The following is a 21,081-nucleotide window of genomic DNA, read 5'->3' as shown; positions in this document are numbered from 1 at the left end:
TTTGTTTTTTTAATTAAATATCCTCCTTAACTTACTTTATACTACATATGCATTTATCTTTAACATCTCATCATTTTGCACAATTCATAACTATGTCAGTGGCTTTCCTTTTCTCCTCCACAGCTCTGCGTGCACAGGTGGGATTGTTGACAGCTGGCCATCACTGTAGAACAATCCAGTGGCCAGCTGGCTTTTGGATAGTCCTTTCTCTGACAGTTCACTTTCTTCACAGAGGGAACCTCCACTATCCAGTGGAGGTTCATGAGGGCTGTCAGCATTCTGGAGTTGAGCTCGGTCCTGGCTGGTTAGGGCCTGAGAAGTGAGAGCAGCTTGCTCTTTTAAATTTCTGGATTTCACCCTCTTTTCCCCTTTATAAGCTATAGTCTAGTAGTATTTAGCACTTACTCTCTTTGACTTTATCTGGCTTCTTTGTGTACTTGTTTATCTTCTGTCTTCTTTTGGAGTCCCTTTTTGTCTCACTTGATAACCTAATGGAACACCTAGCGCATAGTAGGGCCTTAATGAGTTTATGTTCGAATAGTTGAATATAAATACGTTACAGTACCGATCTTAATGAAAACCACCTAATATAAAAGGTGGTATTGTTTGTGTCAGCGTTTTGCATCTTTTCTGTTTTTCTGTCTACCAGGTGCGGTACTGGAATAAGGGAGAAGAGGAATCGTCGAGCAAAGTGAAAGTGGCGGGAAATGAGACATCAGCCAGACTCAGTGGCTTGAAGAGTAATGTGGCATATTACACAGCTGTCCGGGCTTACAACAGTGCTGGTGCTGGTCCCTTTAGCACCACGGTGAATGCAACCACAAAGAAAACTCGTACGTATATTCCGATTTTTTGAATGGTAAGGAAGTAGTTTATGATAGCCTTCTTTATCATTTAAAATGGACAACCCAAGTCCCTAAGCACAATGAATATTACAAACCCAGTTCCAAATGCTTGTAAACTGCAAGTCACCCTTGTCTTTGTCTTTGTGATATCCCTGAATCTTCAGATAGAAACCCAAATGAAAATATAAATGTGTACCTTTTGAAAAAATCTTAATGTGAGATGTTTACTCAAGTCTATCTACTTTTCTTTTAAAATTAGTAAACTTAGGGGCACCTGGGTGGCTCAGTCGGTTAAGCATCTGACTTCAGTTCAGGTCATGATCTCATGGTTCATGGGTTCGGGCCCAGTGTCAGGCTCTGTGCTGACTGCTCAGAGCCTGGAGCCTGCTTCGGATTCTGTGTCTCTCTCTTTCTCTCTGCTCCTCCCCTGCTCGCTCTCTGTCTCTGTCTCTGTCTCTGTCTCTCTCTCAAAAATAAATAAACTTTAAAAACTAATAAAGTAAGTAAACTTAGTTTATTTTCATGTTTTTTTAGTTCCCCAAAGCTTGATGACTTCTGATAAACATGAATAAGTTAAAGTTCACACCGAAGAGTCGAGAGTGATTTTCTTCCTTTTTTTTTTTTCTTTCCCACCTTATTCAAAAGATGGCAATGTGCATTAAAAAGTTACCACCAGAAGTTGTTGGTCCACATGAATATACTGATATTTTAAAAAATATAATCAGAGATGTCAGTGTTGCATTCAACGCTGAGTCTTTGTTAGCTAAATATTCACAGGTAAATTCACAAGCATCATTTACAAACTATACATAACTTGGCTTTAAATTAGACCACAGGAAAATCAGTGATTTGCAATTCCATAGTCTCCCGCATATATATCAATGAAACTGATAGCACAAGTATATTTTTAATCAGTGTATTAATAACTTCTTGCAGTACAACCATTTGAATTGTCCTTATCCTTGTAATCATCATAGCTGATAATAGTTAAGAACGTTCTATGTCCCAGGTGCTTTACATGCATTCCCACATTTAAACTTCCTAACTACCAGATGAGGTAGGTATCATTATTTTTTCCCATTGTACAGGTAAGGAAAGTGGGCATGACAGATTAAGTACTTTTAACATAATAATGCATTACTTTTATTTACAGAAAACTATTTTTTTCTTGTTTTCAAAATTTATTAACTCAGTGAAAATGTTTGCTTAACTGGCTTCATATGAGAATGAGACATTAATTTTGCTTGATTTCTAGTTTCATTACTGCATTTCTCTCTCCATATATAATATCCAAATTTTTGTGGAGAATATACACTTATTAAATAAAATTGCTAAGTATACCAATAATATAGGACACTCAGTAAATTGAGTGTCCAACTCTTGATATCAACTCAGGTCATGATCCCAGGGTCATGGGATCGAGCCCTGCATTGGGCTCTGCCCTAAGCATGGAGCCTGCTTGAGATTCTCTCTGCCTTTCCCTCTGCCCCTGTCCCCAGCTTGCACTGTCTCTCTCTCTCTAAAATAAAATAAAAATAAATTTTAGTAAAAATTACACCAATAATATAAAATTAAATATAATTGGCTAGCATTGTGGATAAGTTAAAATACATATAAAACATAATTCTACTACTTTAGATTTTAATTAGCCAGTGTTAATTTAATCAGTGAAGTTCACATGTTCATCTTTGTATTATCTATATAAAAGAGAACTTGGTAACCAATTTAGTATAATGAGATTGCAGAGCAAAAGTTTAGCAGCAAGCCATTATAAATCTTTGATGACATACATGTACAAGCAACCAATACATGTCATAATTCAGTATTATCCCTCACTAATTATTAGGAGAATCCTGACCCAATCTTTTACTCATACTACACATCTAGGGTTAGATGAAGGAGTATTTGGTTTTGGAAATACTTGAACTAAAAATATTCGGTGTTTAGAACTTCTTGCTAAATATGTTTGGTATTCTCAGTAACAATTCTGAATTAGTAAGATTTAAATATACATCATCATTTATATATTCAAAACACAGCATCAGTCAAAAATTCTGATTGCAAGAAGATACGCAAACAAGTTTATTTGGCTCTTTCCTCTGACTTAATAATTGATGTGATTACTTGCTAGAAAATTATGATTGTAAAAGCCAGTATGACATCATGGAATCAGTGAGGAACTTAGCAAATTGGTAAGGCACACGGAAAAGACTTACAGATCAATAAGAATATTATGATAATGTACAATGAGTGAAATAAAACTGTAAAAAGAAGCAAAACCCTTGTATGATTTAGGTGTAAAATATAAATACCCAGTCTAAAGTAGAAGTTTGCACCAATCACGATGGTGATTATGATTTTAAAAGCTCACACTTACTGCGTAATTTGCTGTGACTGTTCTAGATATGTTTCATGTATTGATTCTCAGTTCTCACAGCAACACCATGGGTTGGAAGGTGATGGTAGCTTCTCGTCAAGGATGAGGATGCTGTGGCATATAGAGGTTGTATGACTTTGCTGAGACCACAGACTAAGTAGCAGTATAGGCAGTATAGGCATCCAAACATAGGCATCCAGACATAGTCTTAATCAGCGTGATATCCTCTCTTTCAACCATATAATTAGGATATCCACGTCCCATTTAACACCAGTATTTACTGGGATTTTACTCCACGCTTAGGAAGTGGGTAAGGTGATCAAAGATAGACTGGACTCCTTTGTTCACAGAGCTTTTAGTCTGACGGAAATCCCAACAATTGAATGAAATCCCTCTGACCGTGATGCATCCCTATTGCTGCAATTGAATGGGAGTGTGCGTGTTGATCTGGAAGTGTTATTAGGGGAAAATTTCCTATATTGGGTGGGAAACGCTTAGAGATAATTGAAATCCTTAATTATTCTAAGTTTGGATATAAATAGCATGTGTTAATTTTTCAATTTTATTTTAATAATTTTTCTTTAAAGGTACAAAAATGCAAGTAAAACAGAATCCTTTAAAGCCGGTGTTATTACTGTTACTGGGAGCTCTTAATAGCCATCCTAACCTTTGACGTGGATTTAGCTTCAAATCCTATTTAAGAATTTTGGTAAGGTTTTTGTGATTATCTCTCTGAAGAGCATTATCATCATGCTTCAGGCATAAAGAACTAGCATAACATCTTTGATTCCTTTCTTGCTACCTGTTTTCCCCTCTGGATTGTAAACTTTATGGGGAAAGAATCCTTCTGTGTCTTGTTCATCCAGCCCCAGTACCCAGCATGGCGCTAGGAACCACTCATTAAATATTGAGTGGGTAGCTAATTGGAGGAATGGCATCTAAAGAAGCAGGCCAGCCTGAAGTACTATTATTAATCAAATATACTTCCTCTTGACTGAGCATTGTGAATTCAAAACACTTACGGTAGTCTTTTACCATCTTGCTTAAAATGTGCAAGTTTCATATACTTGTAATCATGGAATGCAATATGCAAGACTTTATAGCAGTACGGATCTTGTGTGATTATTTTTGATTAATGTAAAATAATACAAGGATTCTCAAGTTAAATACTGTAGCTTCCATTAAACACTTAATTTTTGATATCCAAATACTTGGTGTTTTTTGGAAGCATTTCGAAGGTAATTAGCCTCTTTAAGTAATCTAAGATGGTTACTTGCAACCCAAGGAGAGCTAACTCTTAAGAACATCTTGTGTCTAAAGGCACTGATGAAGAAAAATTGCAGATGGCATGTAAATGATGAAATTTCTTGGCTTCTAAAAGGAAACAGACTGAGAATTTTATGTTCAGAGATTGCACAAAAGAATTTGTAGGGCAAATGTTCTGCTTTGTATAACTAAAAAGTCAAGTGGTAATCCTGGCTTTCAGTATGGATGGATTCAGCACTCAAACAGCGTCCTCAAGAATCATCTAGTAAGACCTCAAACTGAATATTACTAAAACTAAATTCTTGACTGCTCCATCCACTCCATTTAAGACATTTCCTTTCTACAGTATTCTCTATCTCAGTGAATTAAATCCCAGTGTTTCAGTTGCTCAGGCCAAAAATCTTGGAATAGGCCTCAACTCTTCTCTTTCTCTCAACCCCAACAACTGATTCAGAATCGGACTTGTGCAACATCCACCACATCATATTGCTTTCACAAGCTGCAGATCCTCACAGGGATCAGGGCAGTGACTCCTTACTGCTCAGCCTGTTTCCACCCTTGCCTCCCTAAGGCCACGGTGATGCTCAGGCTGTCCCCTTTCATCTCACTTCAGATAAGTACTAAATCCTTATAATGCTCAACAAAGCTTTATATGATTCATCCTCCAAATCCTCCTCTGACTCATTTTCTATTTTCCTCCTCACTCATTGTACTTTCACTTCAGAGCCTGTGCATTTGCTGTTCCCTCTGCCCAGAAGACTCCTTCTCCAGGCATCCAAATGGCTTACTCTGTCATCTCTTTCAGATCTTTGCTCAAATACCAGCTCGGTGCCATCTGACCGCCATATTTAAAAGTGCATCCCTCATCTCCTGACACTGTTTCCTTCCCTGCTTTGTTCTTGGGCAGAGCACTGACAACTACCACACATTCTGGAACTTGTCCTTATTTATTTGATTGTTGTCTCTCCAGCTTGCTTTGAGTGGAAGGCAAGGTCCTTCAGGGCACAGATTTCACCTGTTTTGATCATAACTTTATCCTCAGAGCTCTGTCTCCACTGTTAAAGTAATCATAGTTGGTGCCCAATAATATTTGTTGAACAGATAAGACTCTCCATCTCTTGGTTCTGTTCAGTGGTGGAATCATTCTCACCATGTTCCCTTTTCAGGGTAGAAGGATTGCAGTTAGCACCTCAAGGCTTATTTCTGTCAAAGAAACACCCTGGGAAAAGTAGACCGCTCCTTCCTGATAATTCCATTCAGAGCTAAGGATGGTTCTTCTTGGCCTATCCCAGAACCAGTTGTTACAACCAGTTGATAGAAAACCTTCACAGGCCTGGCCTGAATCACATACCCAGACCTCACCCTGGAACAAGGGGAACCTGTATTTTTATGCCTTCAGTGATGATTATGCATGTATGTCCACTTGAGAAAACAGAATAATATTAAGTGGTACAACATTTTGCACTTGAGTTTTTGCTTTTCTAAATACAATGTTTATCCATGTAAGTTGAGCTAAAATCAATTACCTAAATTTATGGAAACCAATTAAGTGTGTCCTCAGGAAATGAAAAGGTATGTGAGTAAAACAAACACACAAAGAATATGAGTAAGAATATTTCAGAGGTTTTTGATAAAATGAATATTCCTGCTTCAAATACATAATTTGGAAGTTCTAGAATTTTTGTATATATAATTTAATTAGATAATTATCCACTCTACGTTATGACTTAGGAAATATATCCATGCAAAGTTTCCCAAATTTTATATGTGATCTGTCTTCTCAATTTTTGCCATTTTTGTGGGCCTCTTCTTTTTTTTATTTTATTTTTTTTTTTTTAATTTTTTTTTCAACGTTTATTTATTTTGGGGACAGAGAGAGACAGAGCATGAACGGGGGAGGGGCAGAGAGAGAGGGAGACACAGAATCGGAAACAGGCTCCAGGCTCTGAGCCATCAGCCCAGAGCCCGATGCGGGGCTCGAACTCACGGACCGCGAGATCGTGACCTGGCTGAAGTCGGACGCTTAACCGACTGCGCCATCCAGGCGCCCCTGTGGGCCTCTTCTAATATGCACCTAACAACTTTTCTTAAAAATTAACATACAATTTTTGCTTTCATAAACTTAAAAATAAAGCAGAAACTAACTTTCAGAGTATGGAAACTAGTGTCATTGCCATAAACAGCTACTAACAAAATAATAAGTTAAATAGTAATAATAGTAAATACAATGAAAAAATAAGTCACTCTCTATTCTTAATACTAGGATCATGTTCTTCCCTGATCAGGCCTCTAAACCTGCTTCCTCTTTTATGATGTTAGTAGTGAAAGGAGGTTAAAGACCTAGTATCCTCAAATCCAACTTTCTCTTCAAGCTAATGGGAAAAGTAAAGGGAATTTCTCTCTAGATGACTTAATGTTATTTGTTGAATTGGTTTTATTCTTAAAGGTTATTTAATTTGAGAGAGAGAACACACACACGCACACAAGTGCATGTGCAAAGGGGCGGGGGGGAGCGGGGGTGGGGAGGAGAGAATCCCAAGCTGGCTCCATGATGTCAGTGTGGAGCCCAACACTGGGCTCAGTCCCGCAAACCATGAGATCACGACCTAAGCCAAAATCAAGAGTCGGATGCTTAACTGACTGAACCACCCAGTCGTCCCTATTTGTTGACTTTTCTATATATCACATCCCGGATATGTATGTAAACGACTCATGTCTGTGTATGATGTACCACAGATCAGATATAGCTATAGAATACATTGTTCACTAATGCATGTTCCTCAGATTTCCAGTCAGACTTTCAGCGAATACAGAATCAAGTAATTTCTTTGGCCAAATGTGTAAATCTTACAAATTTTACTTTGTAAGAACTTTGGCACTTTTTTGGAAATCTTCCACTTGTTTACACATTCTCTAGAAAAGTTTAAATATTTTTCTTACAGTTTACAAATTGTAATATTTGTATTATCCAAAGAAGAAAATATTTTGACCGAGGAAATTTCCAGTCGTGTAAAAGAAAGATATTCTTCCCTGGCATTCCAGGTTGGGCCCCAAGAAAAGTCTTTCCTGAGTTGCAGATGAGTTAAGAAGTAGATGTTTTTGTTGTATTGTTAAAAATTGAGTCACGTTCCTATTATAAGTCATTTGTTTATTTGCAATAATTCTAATGGTTCCAAAGAAAATATATCTCATTACTTTGGAGCAAATACCTTTTGGTGATCTGATTCCTGCACAATGTTACGTGCTGAAGCAGTTTAATGTCAGATACTGAAGTTCAACTCAACTCCAACTGCAGAGTATAGTGTCTAGCTCTCGGTAAGAACAACCACTTGTCATTAATTCATCTTACTATCATCAAGGAGCCAAAAACAAATTAAGAAATCTACTTAATCTTGCATAATTAATCACAGAAAACATATGTTCTTAACATTCCATATTTGTTCAAAATATGGAATGCCAGTTTTATCGTCACCACTATGGACATATCACCTTTGAAAATTCTGGACAGTATTGTAATTAATATTAAATATTTATTAATAATTATGATTAATTAATAATTATAAGAAAATACTGTATAAAATTATATTAAAATTATTATATAAAGTTAATAATGTTGATTAATAAATATTAATTAATATACTTTTTTATTATATAAAATATTTTAATTTTTGAAAATTTGGGAAAAAAGAAAATTGTAGAGAAGAAAATAAAAACCACCCATAATCTTATTACTCAGAAATACCATCATTAATATTGTGGGGCTTTCTTTTCAGACTTAAGTTCTATAGAATGTTTGTTTTATACAGTAGAAGTATGCTGTATATTTAGTTACCTGTATATCATAGCAATTTCCCATGTCATTAATAGTTTTCATAAGTATGTTAGTGTATGTATAATATTCCATGGTGATAATATGCCACAATTTAGCCCCTCTCCTATTGGTAGACATGCCTTATATTCCTGGTTTCATCCGGTAGCAATGTTATAGTAATCTCTTGCTTGCAGACAAGAAGATGCGGACGATGTGAAATCTATAAAGCTGATGTTGAGGAGTCTGTTAATCAAATACACAGAGGATATCATGATGGGTACTTAAAGAACAATAGTAATAAAATTCTTCAACGTAATATTTTTTTGTCACATTTGAAATTAGTGAAATAATTTTCCAGCCCGCCAATTAGTGTTGTGCTGTAAATATAGCAACCTTTCTACCAAAATTAAATTCGTTTTTATGATGTTTTAATTTTTTTAAATCTTTTGTAATGTTTATTTATTTTTGAGAGAGAGAGTGAGTGTGAGCAGGGGAGGGGCAGAGAGAAAGGGAGACACAGAATCCAAAGCAGGCTCCAGGCTCTGAGCTGTCAGCACAGAGCCCGATGTGGCACTCTAACTCACAAATGGTGAGATCATGACCTGAGCCGAAGTCAGAAGCTTAACTGAGACACCCAAGTGCCCCTATGACTTTTTTCTATTTTAGCATACCATCAACAGTAGAAATTGAGCTGACAGGGGAAAAATCTGTAGCATGTGAAAGTTGAGATATAATTTAGCAAAAATTTAAAAATGTAGACCACATGTCAAGTTCTAATAAAATGTGGAACTCAATCAGCCTATTCTGGGTTGGGCTTCTGCATAAGATAGTATCTGGAAAGTAAAATTGGAAGTCCTAATCGATAAGTTATATTAATATGTACTGTTTTGTGTCTCCATTCCTTTACAAAAATGTACTGTGGTGCATCAGAGCTATTTAGAATACTGATTAATAGCTATACCAGTCAGATTAGGCTAGTGCAGGCCACAGTCTCCAACCTCCAAATCTCAGTGGCTTAGAACTACAAGTGTTCCTTTCTTATTCATAGTCCATGTCCACTACAAGTATGATTCTGATCTGATCCAGGTTGTGTTCACACCAGCGCCCAGACTGAAGGAGCAGCCACTCTGTGGGCCATGCTAGTCTCATGGCAGAGGGAAAAGACAATGGCTAAGCAGATTCTTTGATGGCTTTTGAAGCTGCCACTTGGGAGTGGCCCATTTCACTTTTGCTTGCATTCCATTGGTTGAAAGAAGTCATATGACACAACCTGATGTCTATAAGATGCCAATGAGAAGGGGAAGTATCTCTTCCTACATCCCTGGGAACCACAGGCCCCATGGCCAAGCTGAATGTCGTGAGAGTGAGATAAATATAATCTTCCCATGAGAAGTAAGAGGCAAAGGAATTACAAAGATTTTAAACCACCTCAAAAAAATTTAAACAATAAAACAGTCGACCCTACCAGCTAAAATTAAGGATCATGAATGAGATGTTTCTAGAGGATCTAAGAATATAGCTCAGGTAGCTGAGAGATCTCTAGAGATCCCTGAATTACATTTGCATCTTCCTTCAGTATCTACACCCTTCCTCCTTCTCATCCTTCCCTCAGCATCCACAACCTCAAGCCTTTAGAGAAATAACAAGTTTAAACATTTACATCATGGGATGCCTGGGTGGCTCCGTTGGTTAAGCATCCGACTTTGGCTCAGGTCATGATCTCACAGTTCATGGGTTCGAGCCCCGCGTTGGGCTCTGTGCTGACAGTTTAGAGCCTGGAGCCTGCCTCAGATTCTGGGTCTTCCTCTCTCTCTGCCCCTCCCCTGCTTGCACCCTGCCTCTCTCTCAAAAATAAATAAACATTAAAAAAATTTTTTTAACCAGTTACATTGTACAGTTTTATTCAGTCAAGATGTATTAATTATCTAAATATGCCAATTAAATGTCCTTAAAATATATATAAACCACCCTAAACTAGTATTTGTTTTTTCTTAATTAAAAAAAAAATTTTTTTTTGACAGAAAGAGACAGCGTGGGCAGGGGAGGGGCAGAGAGAGAGAGAGAGGATGAGAGAGAATCCCAATCACCCATGCACCTCCTAGTGTTTATTTTAAAAGAGGAATGGGCACCTGGATGACTGAGTCAGTTAAGATTCTGACTCTTGGTTTCTGCTCAGGTCATGATCTAATGGTTTCATGAGTTCAAGCCCCACATTGGCCTCCACGCTTACACCACAGAGCCTGCTTGGGATTCTCTCTCTTCCTCCCTCTCTGCCCCTCCCCCACTCCTGCTTTCTCTGTGTCTCTCAAAATAAATGAATAAACTTTAAAAAAATAAAAGAAAAGAAGAATGTGAAGTCAGACACCTTTAGTAGCCAGACAGGTAGAAATGAGCAAGGGTGGATGGCTGGGACAGTCTTTCCTTAGGTCCATTCCTAAGGTCCATTCCTTCTGATCTGATATTACACAAGCAATTAACAATCAGAAATCCAGAACTTATAGGAAAGCTCCTGACTTTCAAATATTGGCAACTAAGCAAAATTAAAGTGCAATGGGTTAGACAAAAAAAAAAAAAAAAAATTTCAAGCTGGATTTAGCAGATGCATTTTCAGTTTGCAGCTTTTGATTTGAAGCTTGACAGTCCTAGAGCAATTTCACTATCTTGTAGGTTGTCATAGAACAATTGCTCTCTTAGCTCTTCTTCCTTTACATGTGAGACACTGTGGCTTCTGTTAGGCTAGGAAGCTGGTTCAGGACATGTGCCATGTGAATGGCCACATTGCTTCCAGGCTTCTGTCTGAAGTATTAGGTAGATCTTTTCTGTGTCATGCCAGGATGACTCTTGGCACACAGGAGTAGGCAGCCTTTTTATAGAGATTGTGGAAGCAAAGCGTTCATACTTGAGGTTTGACCCTAGGAAGATAGAAAAGAAGAGCATTGAAGGCTCCATACAAGGGAACTAAATGTTGTAAGGATGGAAGCTATGAGTAGCAATGAAGATGCAGAAGGGAAGTCTGGATCATGGAATAAGCAAATCAACCTGTGCAGAATTTTCCCAGCATTTTGCCATCTCTAGTCACTCAATGATATTTGCATGATTTTACCCATGTGTGCAAACAAACCGTATGATTATTTTCCTAATAGATTTAATTTGATAGTTAAATATATTTATCTTAAAAGCAACTATAGCATTACCATAAACAGAAAATCACTATTTCTCTTGATTACAAGATAGTAGCTATAAGACTTTCTTCATAAAATGAAAACAGTTATTTGAATAGAAAAAGTTTTAAAGTTAAAGAGCACAATGAATTGCAAAGAAAAGTAAACTTATTTAAAAAAAATGCATACCTGAAGATAAGTTTTGCAATGAGCTAATCAGACTATCTGTTATTGTTATTGGTAGAGTGATATTCTTTTCTTGATCACTTAGTTTAAGACGAATTATTTGTAGTAAGTATTCCCTTAGGTCAGAGTTAGTTTGAATTGTGACTGTGTATTTTGGGATGCTTACCACACATCTGTGTACAGCTGAAAACATCGGAGTGATTTGTGTTTTCATAATAACCTTTGTTCTTTATCATTGTTTAGAACCTAGTTTTAATGATCTGTGTGTTGTGTGTAAAGTAGATTATTACAGATGTATCAATGTTGGCCTCATCCAGAGAATCATATCTGTGAATCAAGAAATGGATGTTAGTTCTTTTTTTTTTTTTTTTGGCTTACGTGAAAATATCTAAATATTTCCAATTAAAAATGTCATCCATCTAAAATCATCTCTAATGGTAGAAATATTGATCCTTGGGAACCACTGATAGACCCTGTGGGTAGAAGTCAGAGAACATATTAATCTCTTTGTCTACTGTACTCAGAAGGATCCCTAACACACAATAAAGTTATTAAATTTGTGGCCGAAGGGAATTCCAGATATAGATGTTGTTCCCCAAGGTCTGTGTTGTCAGCCAGAATTAGGTTTGTTTTTATTGCCAGCACCCATATGATGTCAGCCATCATGACTTGTTGAGTCTCCACAAACATCATTTGTTCCATCCCTCCAACTCCACTACAATCATCTTCGTGTGAACAGACCTTTAATTCTCTCTTACACTAAGTGCTACCATATTCTCCCAACAGAATGCCTGCCAAGATTCTCCTTCTTCCCCTCTATTCCCACATTGATCTGTGAAACTACAAAATTGATAGTATCACTTCCCTACTTTTATTCAATCAATGTCTTCCTAATTGCCTATGGAAAAACTCCTTTCCTAGTTCTTTTGGTCTCTTAGACCCGTTAGCATCTGGCTCCTGCTTGCGTCTTCAACTGCATCTGGTCTGTCCCTGCCCTTCCCCACTACCTTGTAACCAGTTACAACTGAGCTCCCCACTGAACCTTACTATTTCCTGCCTTTGTGTCTTGGCAGGTGTTTATTCCTCTGCTGGATACCTTTCCGTCTCTCACCTCTACATGCAAAAATCATATTTGCCTTTCAAAATCTATTCCAGATGTTGTCACCTCCTTCTTCCTTTTTTTTTTCTTAACCCTTGACACATAGATGTCTCTTGAATAAATCATTTAAGTATTCAATTAATACACCAGTGTTGTTGATGTTTTTCTTGTTTTCTTCTTCTTTGGGTTCTGTTCCTTATCACCTTAGCCTCGGTACAACTGGGCGTATTCAATTTCAAGTCTCAAGGCTGATGATTGATGGATGTTTCCTGTCCTAGTTTTGTCTTTATAGACATATAGCATTTATTAGGATGGCTTGGAGAACTTTCAACCACGTAGCTGGAAAATTCATTTTGAATTCTGATATGCTGCATTTGAAAAGTGCGACCAGCCAAATGTTGTCTTGCTGGTGTCACAGTGAATTATTTCACTAATACTTACTCTGAATCTTTACTCCATTCAGAATGTTCATTGAATGAATCATCCCTTAGGAATGCAAAGGGAATGGTTTCAAACTTATTTTCTGATAACACTGTAAAAGTGTTTCCTTAATCCTTGAGTTTTTGCTTTTTACATGAAAACATCAGTCATATACAATATCGAATTTGATATCTACCCTTGTCAAGGCATTGGGCCAGTGAGTACAATCTACCATTTCGACTTGTCTGTGTCAGAGACCTTACCAGACAATGTCTCTGCTTGCAAAGATCTTACAGATTAATAGTAAAAAAAGTGTACAATGTACCTTTGATGAGGATCATGAAGAAAGTGGATCAGGGAAATGAAAAGAGGCCCCACTTTTGTCTGAGAAATCAGGAAAAGCATGATACGTTTTCCTGTGAAAGTGGGCACTGAGCATATTTTGTGACATTCTTGTTTCATATTCACTTTTACATCATTTACAAACCTGTGATTAGTCATTCAGGAGCTAAATACGGTCTCAGGTAGTCAGCACAATGTAATATGGGAGGCATAGACTTTGGAATTAATCAGAGCTGGTTTGAATCCACATAATACTTCTTAACAAGTTGTTGCTTTTGATTTTTAATTGTGGTAAAAATACACATAACATGAAATTTCCATCTTGCCCATTTTTTTAAAAGTAGGCTTCACGCCCTGCATGGAGTCCAATGCAGGGCTTGAAGTCACAACCCCAAGATCAAAACCTGAGCTGAGGTCAACAGTCAGACGCCTAAGGGACTGAGCTAGACAGACCCTTTACCCATTTTTAAATGTATAGTTCGGTAGCATTAAGATTGGTGGTTGTGTAACGGATTCTAGAAGTCTTTCATCTTGCAAAACTGAAACTCTTTTCCCATGAGCCACCCTGGGGCCCCTCCACATGATGTCGTTCTTATCAGTGGTGATAAGAGAGATGACTTCAGGGTGGTTCACAAATATTTTTTTTTACATTTAAAAATGCTTCATTTACTTTAGAGGGTACCATAAGAATGTAACAAGGATATTAAGCCAATTATTGTGTGAGTATTAGTGTTTGGGATGAGGCTAAATTAGATTTTTTTTTAAGTCAAGCCCTCTTTTTAAAAATAGCAAAAGTTATGCAAGTGTACATGATTATCTGATGCTCAGGAAAAACTGATGTGATTCAGAATAAGGGTAATCAGACCCAGAACAAACCTTAATTTTGTCTTCTTTCCCCTGTTCCTGTTTCTTTTTTCTTTCTGTGTATTTAAGAAGTATTCAATTCAGGCTGAACTCATTCAACTCATCTATTTTTGCACTGATACAAGATATTTCTCAGTGTTATACTTGCAGTCATTTCTTTTATGAGACTAGTATTGGAATAGATGATTCAATCCAAATTACTCAAGTTTCCTGTAATCTCCGGGCACACATCTTTTGGTAGAACCACTATGCTGCCTGTGTTATCTGAGTTGCATCAAATGAACCTGTCCTTTTATAGGACCGTCAGGACACAGGAAATCAGACTTTGAGAAAAGGTCCTAACAATTGTGCATTCATATCATTTGAATTGAGACAACAGAACATGGTCATTAGTATTTCAACCATAAGCAACTGCCATTATATATATTTTTTGTTACCAAAGCAATACAGCTTGAACTCTCTGAACTGACCTGAAGCCGTCACTAATGCCAGATCGCAAATTGAAAAGGCAGTGTAGAATAGTGTTCAAGAGCGGACAATAAGCAAAAGAATCTGCAGGGAATACAATCTTGTTTGGTGTCATTAGTCACGTAAATGTATCTGGAGAACTCTTCCCATCTGTGGGTTCAGCCGTCTTTCCCTCATGGCGTGAGTCAATGATGTTTAGAAATTTCTCTGCATAGCCAATATTTTATATAATTTTCCCATTACAGATTCAGTTAGCCAGATCACATTGTGTGGCTAAATCCACAAGTACGGCGTATTTCAGCACTGCTTTGGGCAACTGTGATCCTGTTGCCACATGGATAAAATTGTGTTTGTTTTGTGCTTGATGAGAAACTGAATTTTAATGTTCTGTCTGTGTTGCAGTTGAACCCCTTTGCCCGGCATAGTTTACTAACTGGAGTTCATGAGAGGGAAGTAAGCTATGAATCCAAGGTGTTAAACCTCAGGGAATTTCACTCATTATCTAAGGGAATTCTCATTAATGTTTTCGGGTCTTGCCTTATTTTTCTCAAAAATTGGTTTAAAACTTGAAAAACGAAGAGTGACGTGTATTCTCCCTGCTACATTTTTTCACGTGAATAGGTATTAACTTCATGGAAATAAATATAAGTAGCCCTTATCCTTGATTGCCTCCTATTTTGCCTGTGTCATCACACAAAGCTGGCTTAAAAATCATCCATACTTCATTTTGTGTGTCTTTACTCAGTTGGCAATTTCTCTTCACCTCTGTCTATATGTCAAAATGGTCACACTGCCTGCCTTTCTTGGTGCATCAAGCAGCATCCCTCTCGTGGTGGGTTAAGGAATTTCTTTATCTCCACCATCAACATGTTTCCAGAAAAGGACCCACAGCAACAAGGGACATATATCCTAAAAGATATGATGAATGTCATGAAATGAATTATCTCACAATTTAATTGAAGAGTGTTTTTAAAAAGACATTTAGTGGTGTGCCTGGGTGACTCAGCCTGTTAAGCGTCTGACTCTTCATCTTGGCTCAGGTCATGATCTCATGTTTCATGGGTTCAAGTCCTGCGTCAGGCTCTGTGTTGAAAGGGTGGAAACTGCTTGAGATTCTCTCTCTTCACTCTCTCTGGCCCTCCCCTGCTGCACACACACACACACACTCTCTCTGCCTCTCTCTCAAGATAAATAAACATTTAAAAAAAAATAAGAAAATAAAATAGGAACGCCTGAGTGGCTCATTCGGTTAAGCATCCGACTTCAGCTCAGGTCATGAACTCACGGTTCATGGGTTCGAGCCTTGCATCAGGCTCTGTGCTGACAGCTCGGGGCCTGGAGCCTGTTTTGGGTTCTTCGTCTCCCTCTCTCTCTCCCCCTTGCCTGCTCATTCTCCCTCTCTCTCTCTCTCTCTCAAAAATAAACATTAAAAACAAAACAAAAAATAAATAAATAAATAAAATAAAAGGATATTTAGCTACTCTTATTTTTTTCTGATTCCACCTATATGCTACATATTACCAAAGAGACTTTGCTGTACTTCTGTAAGCCTCCTGTAAGTGTCATTTATATGTTCTATATAAAATATCACTCATGGTCAAATCTGTTTTAATTTCTCATTTTACATTTCAAGCTCCCAGTCAGCCACCGGGAAATGTTGTTTGGAATGCTACAGACACGAAAGTGTTACTTAATTGGGAACAAGTTAAAGCAATGGAGAATGAATCAGAAGTAACGGGATATAAAGTAAGATATTTGCAATGCTTTCTTTTCCTATTCCTGGCAGAACTTTCCAAGGGAAGCTAGGCTCGAATGGTTTTTCTAACTATGATAATATGGTTGCTGTAATCTAATTTTGACATAGAGATACCAACTTCTTATGAAAAGGGTATCTTCCCCCCCCCCCAAATATCTGATTTCTTAAATATAAATAAAAGGGAAGTAATTCTGGGTATTCAGGGATGTGGGATAAAATATAAATTGTTCATAATGTTAATTAATTTGTTACTTCTGACGAACCCCAATATACTACTTAAAAAGCAACTTTAAGTGTTGGCTCTAATTTGTTGGTCTGGTTTTCAAGATCAATAGAGTAGGGGCTTGCCCCATCTCTCCAACCGTACAAATGCCCAACCCAGATGAACTCTTCCACAGAAGAAGTTCACTTCCGTCATCCTTACCTCCTGGATTTTGAGGACTTGATGATTTTAGTATGTGCTAACCCCCAGTCTAAGACCCATGGAAAGAGCTATGAATTTAATTTATATTCTGGTGAGTATAGAAAGACAATGTAAATGAAGTAACATCCGGGTAATCAGTTCTGTGAAAAATGGAAGAGTAGGCAATGTAAGAAATGAGTTATTTGTTCATGCGTTTCAGGTTTTCTATAGGACTAGCAGTCAAAACAGTGTACAAGTGCTGAACACAAATAAGACTTCAGCAGAACTTTTGTTGCCCATTAAAGAGGACTACATTATTGAAGTCAAGGCCACAACAGATGGAGGAGATGGAACCAGTAGCGAACAGATCAGGATCCCAAGAATAACCAGTAAGTTGGTCAAAGTCAACATTTACTTTATTGATAACACCAGTGTTACGAGCCTCCAAGAGTGAGTCAGTCAGTGCCCTTCTGTCCGTTTTCCCCCACCATCTCCTCCATCTAAATGCTAAGAAGATTTTGGAATAGGAGAGATGAAGGCAAGAAAACTTTCTCAGGAGTGATACAAAACATGAAGAAAGTTAATAACAGAAAGAAAAGACATCAAAAAATATTTAGCAGAACTTTATTAATTTGAATCTTTTCCTCATTATGAGAAATGCCTAAATTTGCTTTTGGATTGCCTATAAAAAAACAATTTCTTAAGCATTTCTCAAGGACAATGTTAAAACCACAAACTAGTTTTAAGATCTTAGTTTGCCTCCTAGAAATTGTAGATGAGTCTTAATTTTTCGAAAAGTGGGAAATCTAACATTGTTAAGGTCATAAACCGCTGACCAAACCAACAGACACTTCAAAAACAAGTCTCAGTTTCTGATTTCGAAGGAGGTTCGCACTAACTTTTCTTTTCCAAATCCAAAGTAAACCTATTTTACTATAGAAATTACACTTTTAGAGTTAAGGGGAACAGACTTGCATACATATTTTATCAGTGACAGTGGTAAAAGAAATTTTATTTGTTCTTTCAATTTCCAAATCTGGAGTTTGGGGACCTCCATTTAAGTATGGTAGAAGCCATCTTGTCTCCATATCCTAATCTGTAGTTCTTAGTGACATTAAAAACCTTGTACCCTGTTTCCTTCCCTTGGGTGTGGCCTAGCCTGTAGTCTTGGAAATAAGATTAAAACCTCTCTCTTTAATCTTAGAAAACAAAATGACTGACATCATTAGGAAATAACGAGAAAGAGGGATATGGAAACTTGGAAGAATTTTATCTTTATGTGAAATCATAAAGAATGCCATACTTAGACTAAAGCAAATAATTAAACTATCCCATGAAAGCAGAAAGTGTTTATCTCAGAACTGAGTTCTGCAGCATAAGAATCTATAGGCTGCTTCAGGTTCTTGGTCTCCCTCTCTCTCTGCCCCTCCCCCACTCTCACTCTGTGTGTGTCTAAATAAATAAATAAGTAAACAAACAATAAAAAATTTAAAAAAAGACATGCTCGTATTCGTACATTACTGCAAGATGTAGAGTTAACATTATAATATGGCCAGAGTGTAACTGTTGAAAGGAGTAAGTTCTATGCTTTTGCAGAAACAGCCACTATTTTCACATTTTAGGGCTGCTGAGTCAAGAGTAGCCTTTTCATCTGACATATGCTGTCTGCTGAGCTTGCATAGACTAGTGTAGACAAGGCCATCTCTGGGAAAATGGAGCATTTATTGACTGCTTTTTTTAAAGATGATGTTTTATATCACGCCTAATAATTTATCTAGAAATGAATAAAGTAGAAACCAACAGATTTTTCTAAACTCTCATCCAATGAAGCTTTCTTTAATTAAACCATTGAATTATCTCAAAAGAGTATAATTGTTTTCAAAGTGATTAAGTTGTTTTTGCAATTTCAATTAAAGTTAAATAATACTAGATGAGCACAGCCTAGATTCATTTACTTAAAAAACTTAAATACGTCGGTGCTTTCAGAGATATTCTGGGCAACTAATATAGGCAACACTGACAAATAAAATGAGGATTAATCATAACTCAGCGTTTTAGGTTGGGTTCGTGGTATGATTTGATTTTGATAGCAGAGGCATTACTTTTGCCCTGATGATTTATTTTGGTACAGTCCTTATTAATGAGCTGTTTATCATCTTTGACAGATATGGACGCAAGAGGTTCTACTTCAGCCATCTCTCATGTCCACGCTGTGTCCAGTTACGTACCTGTAGTATTGTTCTTCATTGTAAATGCCCTGTGGCGGTACTAACTTTTTTTTTTAATTGTTTACTAGAAAGTTAATTGGTTACAAAAAAAGTGCTTTCATGAAATGCAGTGATTATGCATGTTTTTTTTTCAACTCTGTATTTTTAACTTTCTATAGGTAAAATATGAATATAATAAAAAAAAACAGTAAATCCTTTTAGGGGAATCTGAAATGCCTTAATATTTACTTGATACACCAAAGGAATTTACATATTAATTACATTAGACTTTTGATAAAGATATTCGTAAGCTATGATTTTGAGCACTGCCTTTCGATAGACTCACATGCTCTCATGTGTATACACACACATATGCCCACACACGTTTGTTGTTTGTTTGTTTGTTTGTTTGTTTAATGTGGAAAAACTCATTTAATCCAAATGTTATTTCCCCGTTATAACAGCATTGGTTGGAAGACTTGATCAGTACTATTCTGAAATGCTCATTTGAAATACTCAAGAGTGAAAATACATTTTAAAAATTACCTTGCTTGGAAGAGGGTGCATGTGACTCACAAGAATGTTGAAAAATGCTACACCAGAGGTGGAAACGGTGCTGTTTTGTTTACGTCTAACAAAGTTGTGAGATTCTTGCTCTCTCTAGTTCTCAATTTTTCATCTATAAAATATGGAAATAATGCCCAGTGTACCTGCCTGTGCCCCATAAATTATTTGTTAAGAGATACAGAAGGACATGTGAAAGTGTTTTTGCTACCCCTCATATTTTGGGTCTGTGCAAAATATTAATAGGAATTTACCTAACTATATAAAAGAAGAACCAGCTGCTTCTTTAAGTTTGCATTCCGTTATGGGTAACGCTTTCTGTTTTTGTTCACTGATATTTTAAAATTGAAATGTTCACATTTTATTATTTCTCAAATATTAAAAAAAAATATTAGATAGTAATTGTTTCCTTCACATCTATGGACAAGCTTTCAGGTTTTATTAAAACACAGTGGAGAAAATAAGGAGTGACCTGAATCTCAACTCAAATATTAAACAAAATTCACACAATTCTTCATTTCCAATTTCTGATTCCATTAAGAGGCCCTCTCTTTTTTGGATGGTGGAGATGGTTTTTTAATGAAATCCAACCGTCTATCAGAGTGAGTCTGGCAGGCTTTTAAGTTCCTGAGTTAAATTTGTAATAGAACCATGGCAGTGCTGCTGACTTTGATATGTATGACTCAGTCTTTCAATATGTGGTTTTCAAAAGATTGGTGAAGACATGACTTCATAGCAATATGTAAAGAATATATGAAAATCGACAGATTGAGTGTTAGACATTGGAAAATCATTTTTTTTACTTCTTTCCTACAATGTCACATTTTGCAGGAACTCGTTCTTCTTTACAGATATATCAGAATTTGACAACAGTTCAGATATCAAAAAAGAATAAAAATTAGCAAAATTCTGGTATCATCATGAAGTGTTGCTTTATGTTTAAAGATTACATTTAAGATTAAAGTCATTATACACAAAGGAGAAAAATATTTATAACTTTCTTTGCAAGGTCTGTATATACTGTATATATCTAGAAAAAATCTGAATGACTTAGTAGATTTCATATGACCATTGTTATTTCCAGTCAAAAAGTGGGGAAACGCTTTCTCCAATACCTGAATTTTACGCTACATGTAATGGAGTTGTACCTTTTTATTATTTAGTAATTCCTATAATACGTTCCTACACTTTCCATTTTCAAAATGATTATTGTTTCTTGGCATTTGTAGCAATATATCTCCATGAGATATGTACTTTGTTTCATATTGAAAAGTATAAGATTTATCTTTAAATTCTGTGTGTGTATCCTATG

General features: G+C 36.6%; 1 protein-coding gene across 1 annotated transcript in view; it reads left to right on the top strand.

Moving 5' to 3' along the window:
* Window positions 1–19,270, top strand: part of CNTN3 (contactin 3) — a 252,773-nt gene extending 233,503 nt beyond the window's left edge. The window contains exons 19-22 of the mRNA XM_047096595.1: window positions 650–833; window positions 16,473–16,585; window positions 17,219–17,387; window positions 19,164–19,270. Of these exons, the coding sequence (XP_046952551.1) occupies window positions 650–833; window positions 16,473–16,585; window positions 17,219–17,387; window positions 19,164–19,270 (573 nt within the window). The remainder of the gene's footprint in view (window positions 1–649; window positions 834–16,472; window positions 16,586–17,218; window positions 17,388–19,163) is intronic.
* Window positions 19,271–21,081: the final 1,811 nt, after the last annotated feature.

This window comes from Lynx rufus, unplaced genomic scaffold (assembly GCF_022079265.1).
Source record: "Lynx rufus isolate CCGP_SWC_20201006 ecotype Redwood Valley unplaced genomic scaffold, mLynRuf1.p SCAF_4, whole genome shotgun sequence".
Taxonomy (NCBI): domain Eukaryota; kingdom Metazoa; phylum Chordata; class Mammalia; order Carnivora; family Felidae; genus Lynx; species Lynx rufus.
Note: the sequence above shows the minus strand (reverse complement) of the source record. Positions and strands in the feature narration are given on the sequence as shown.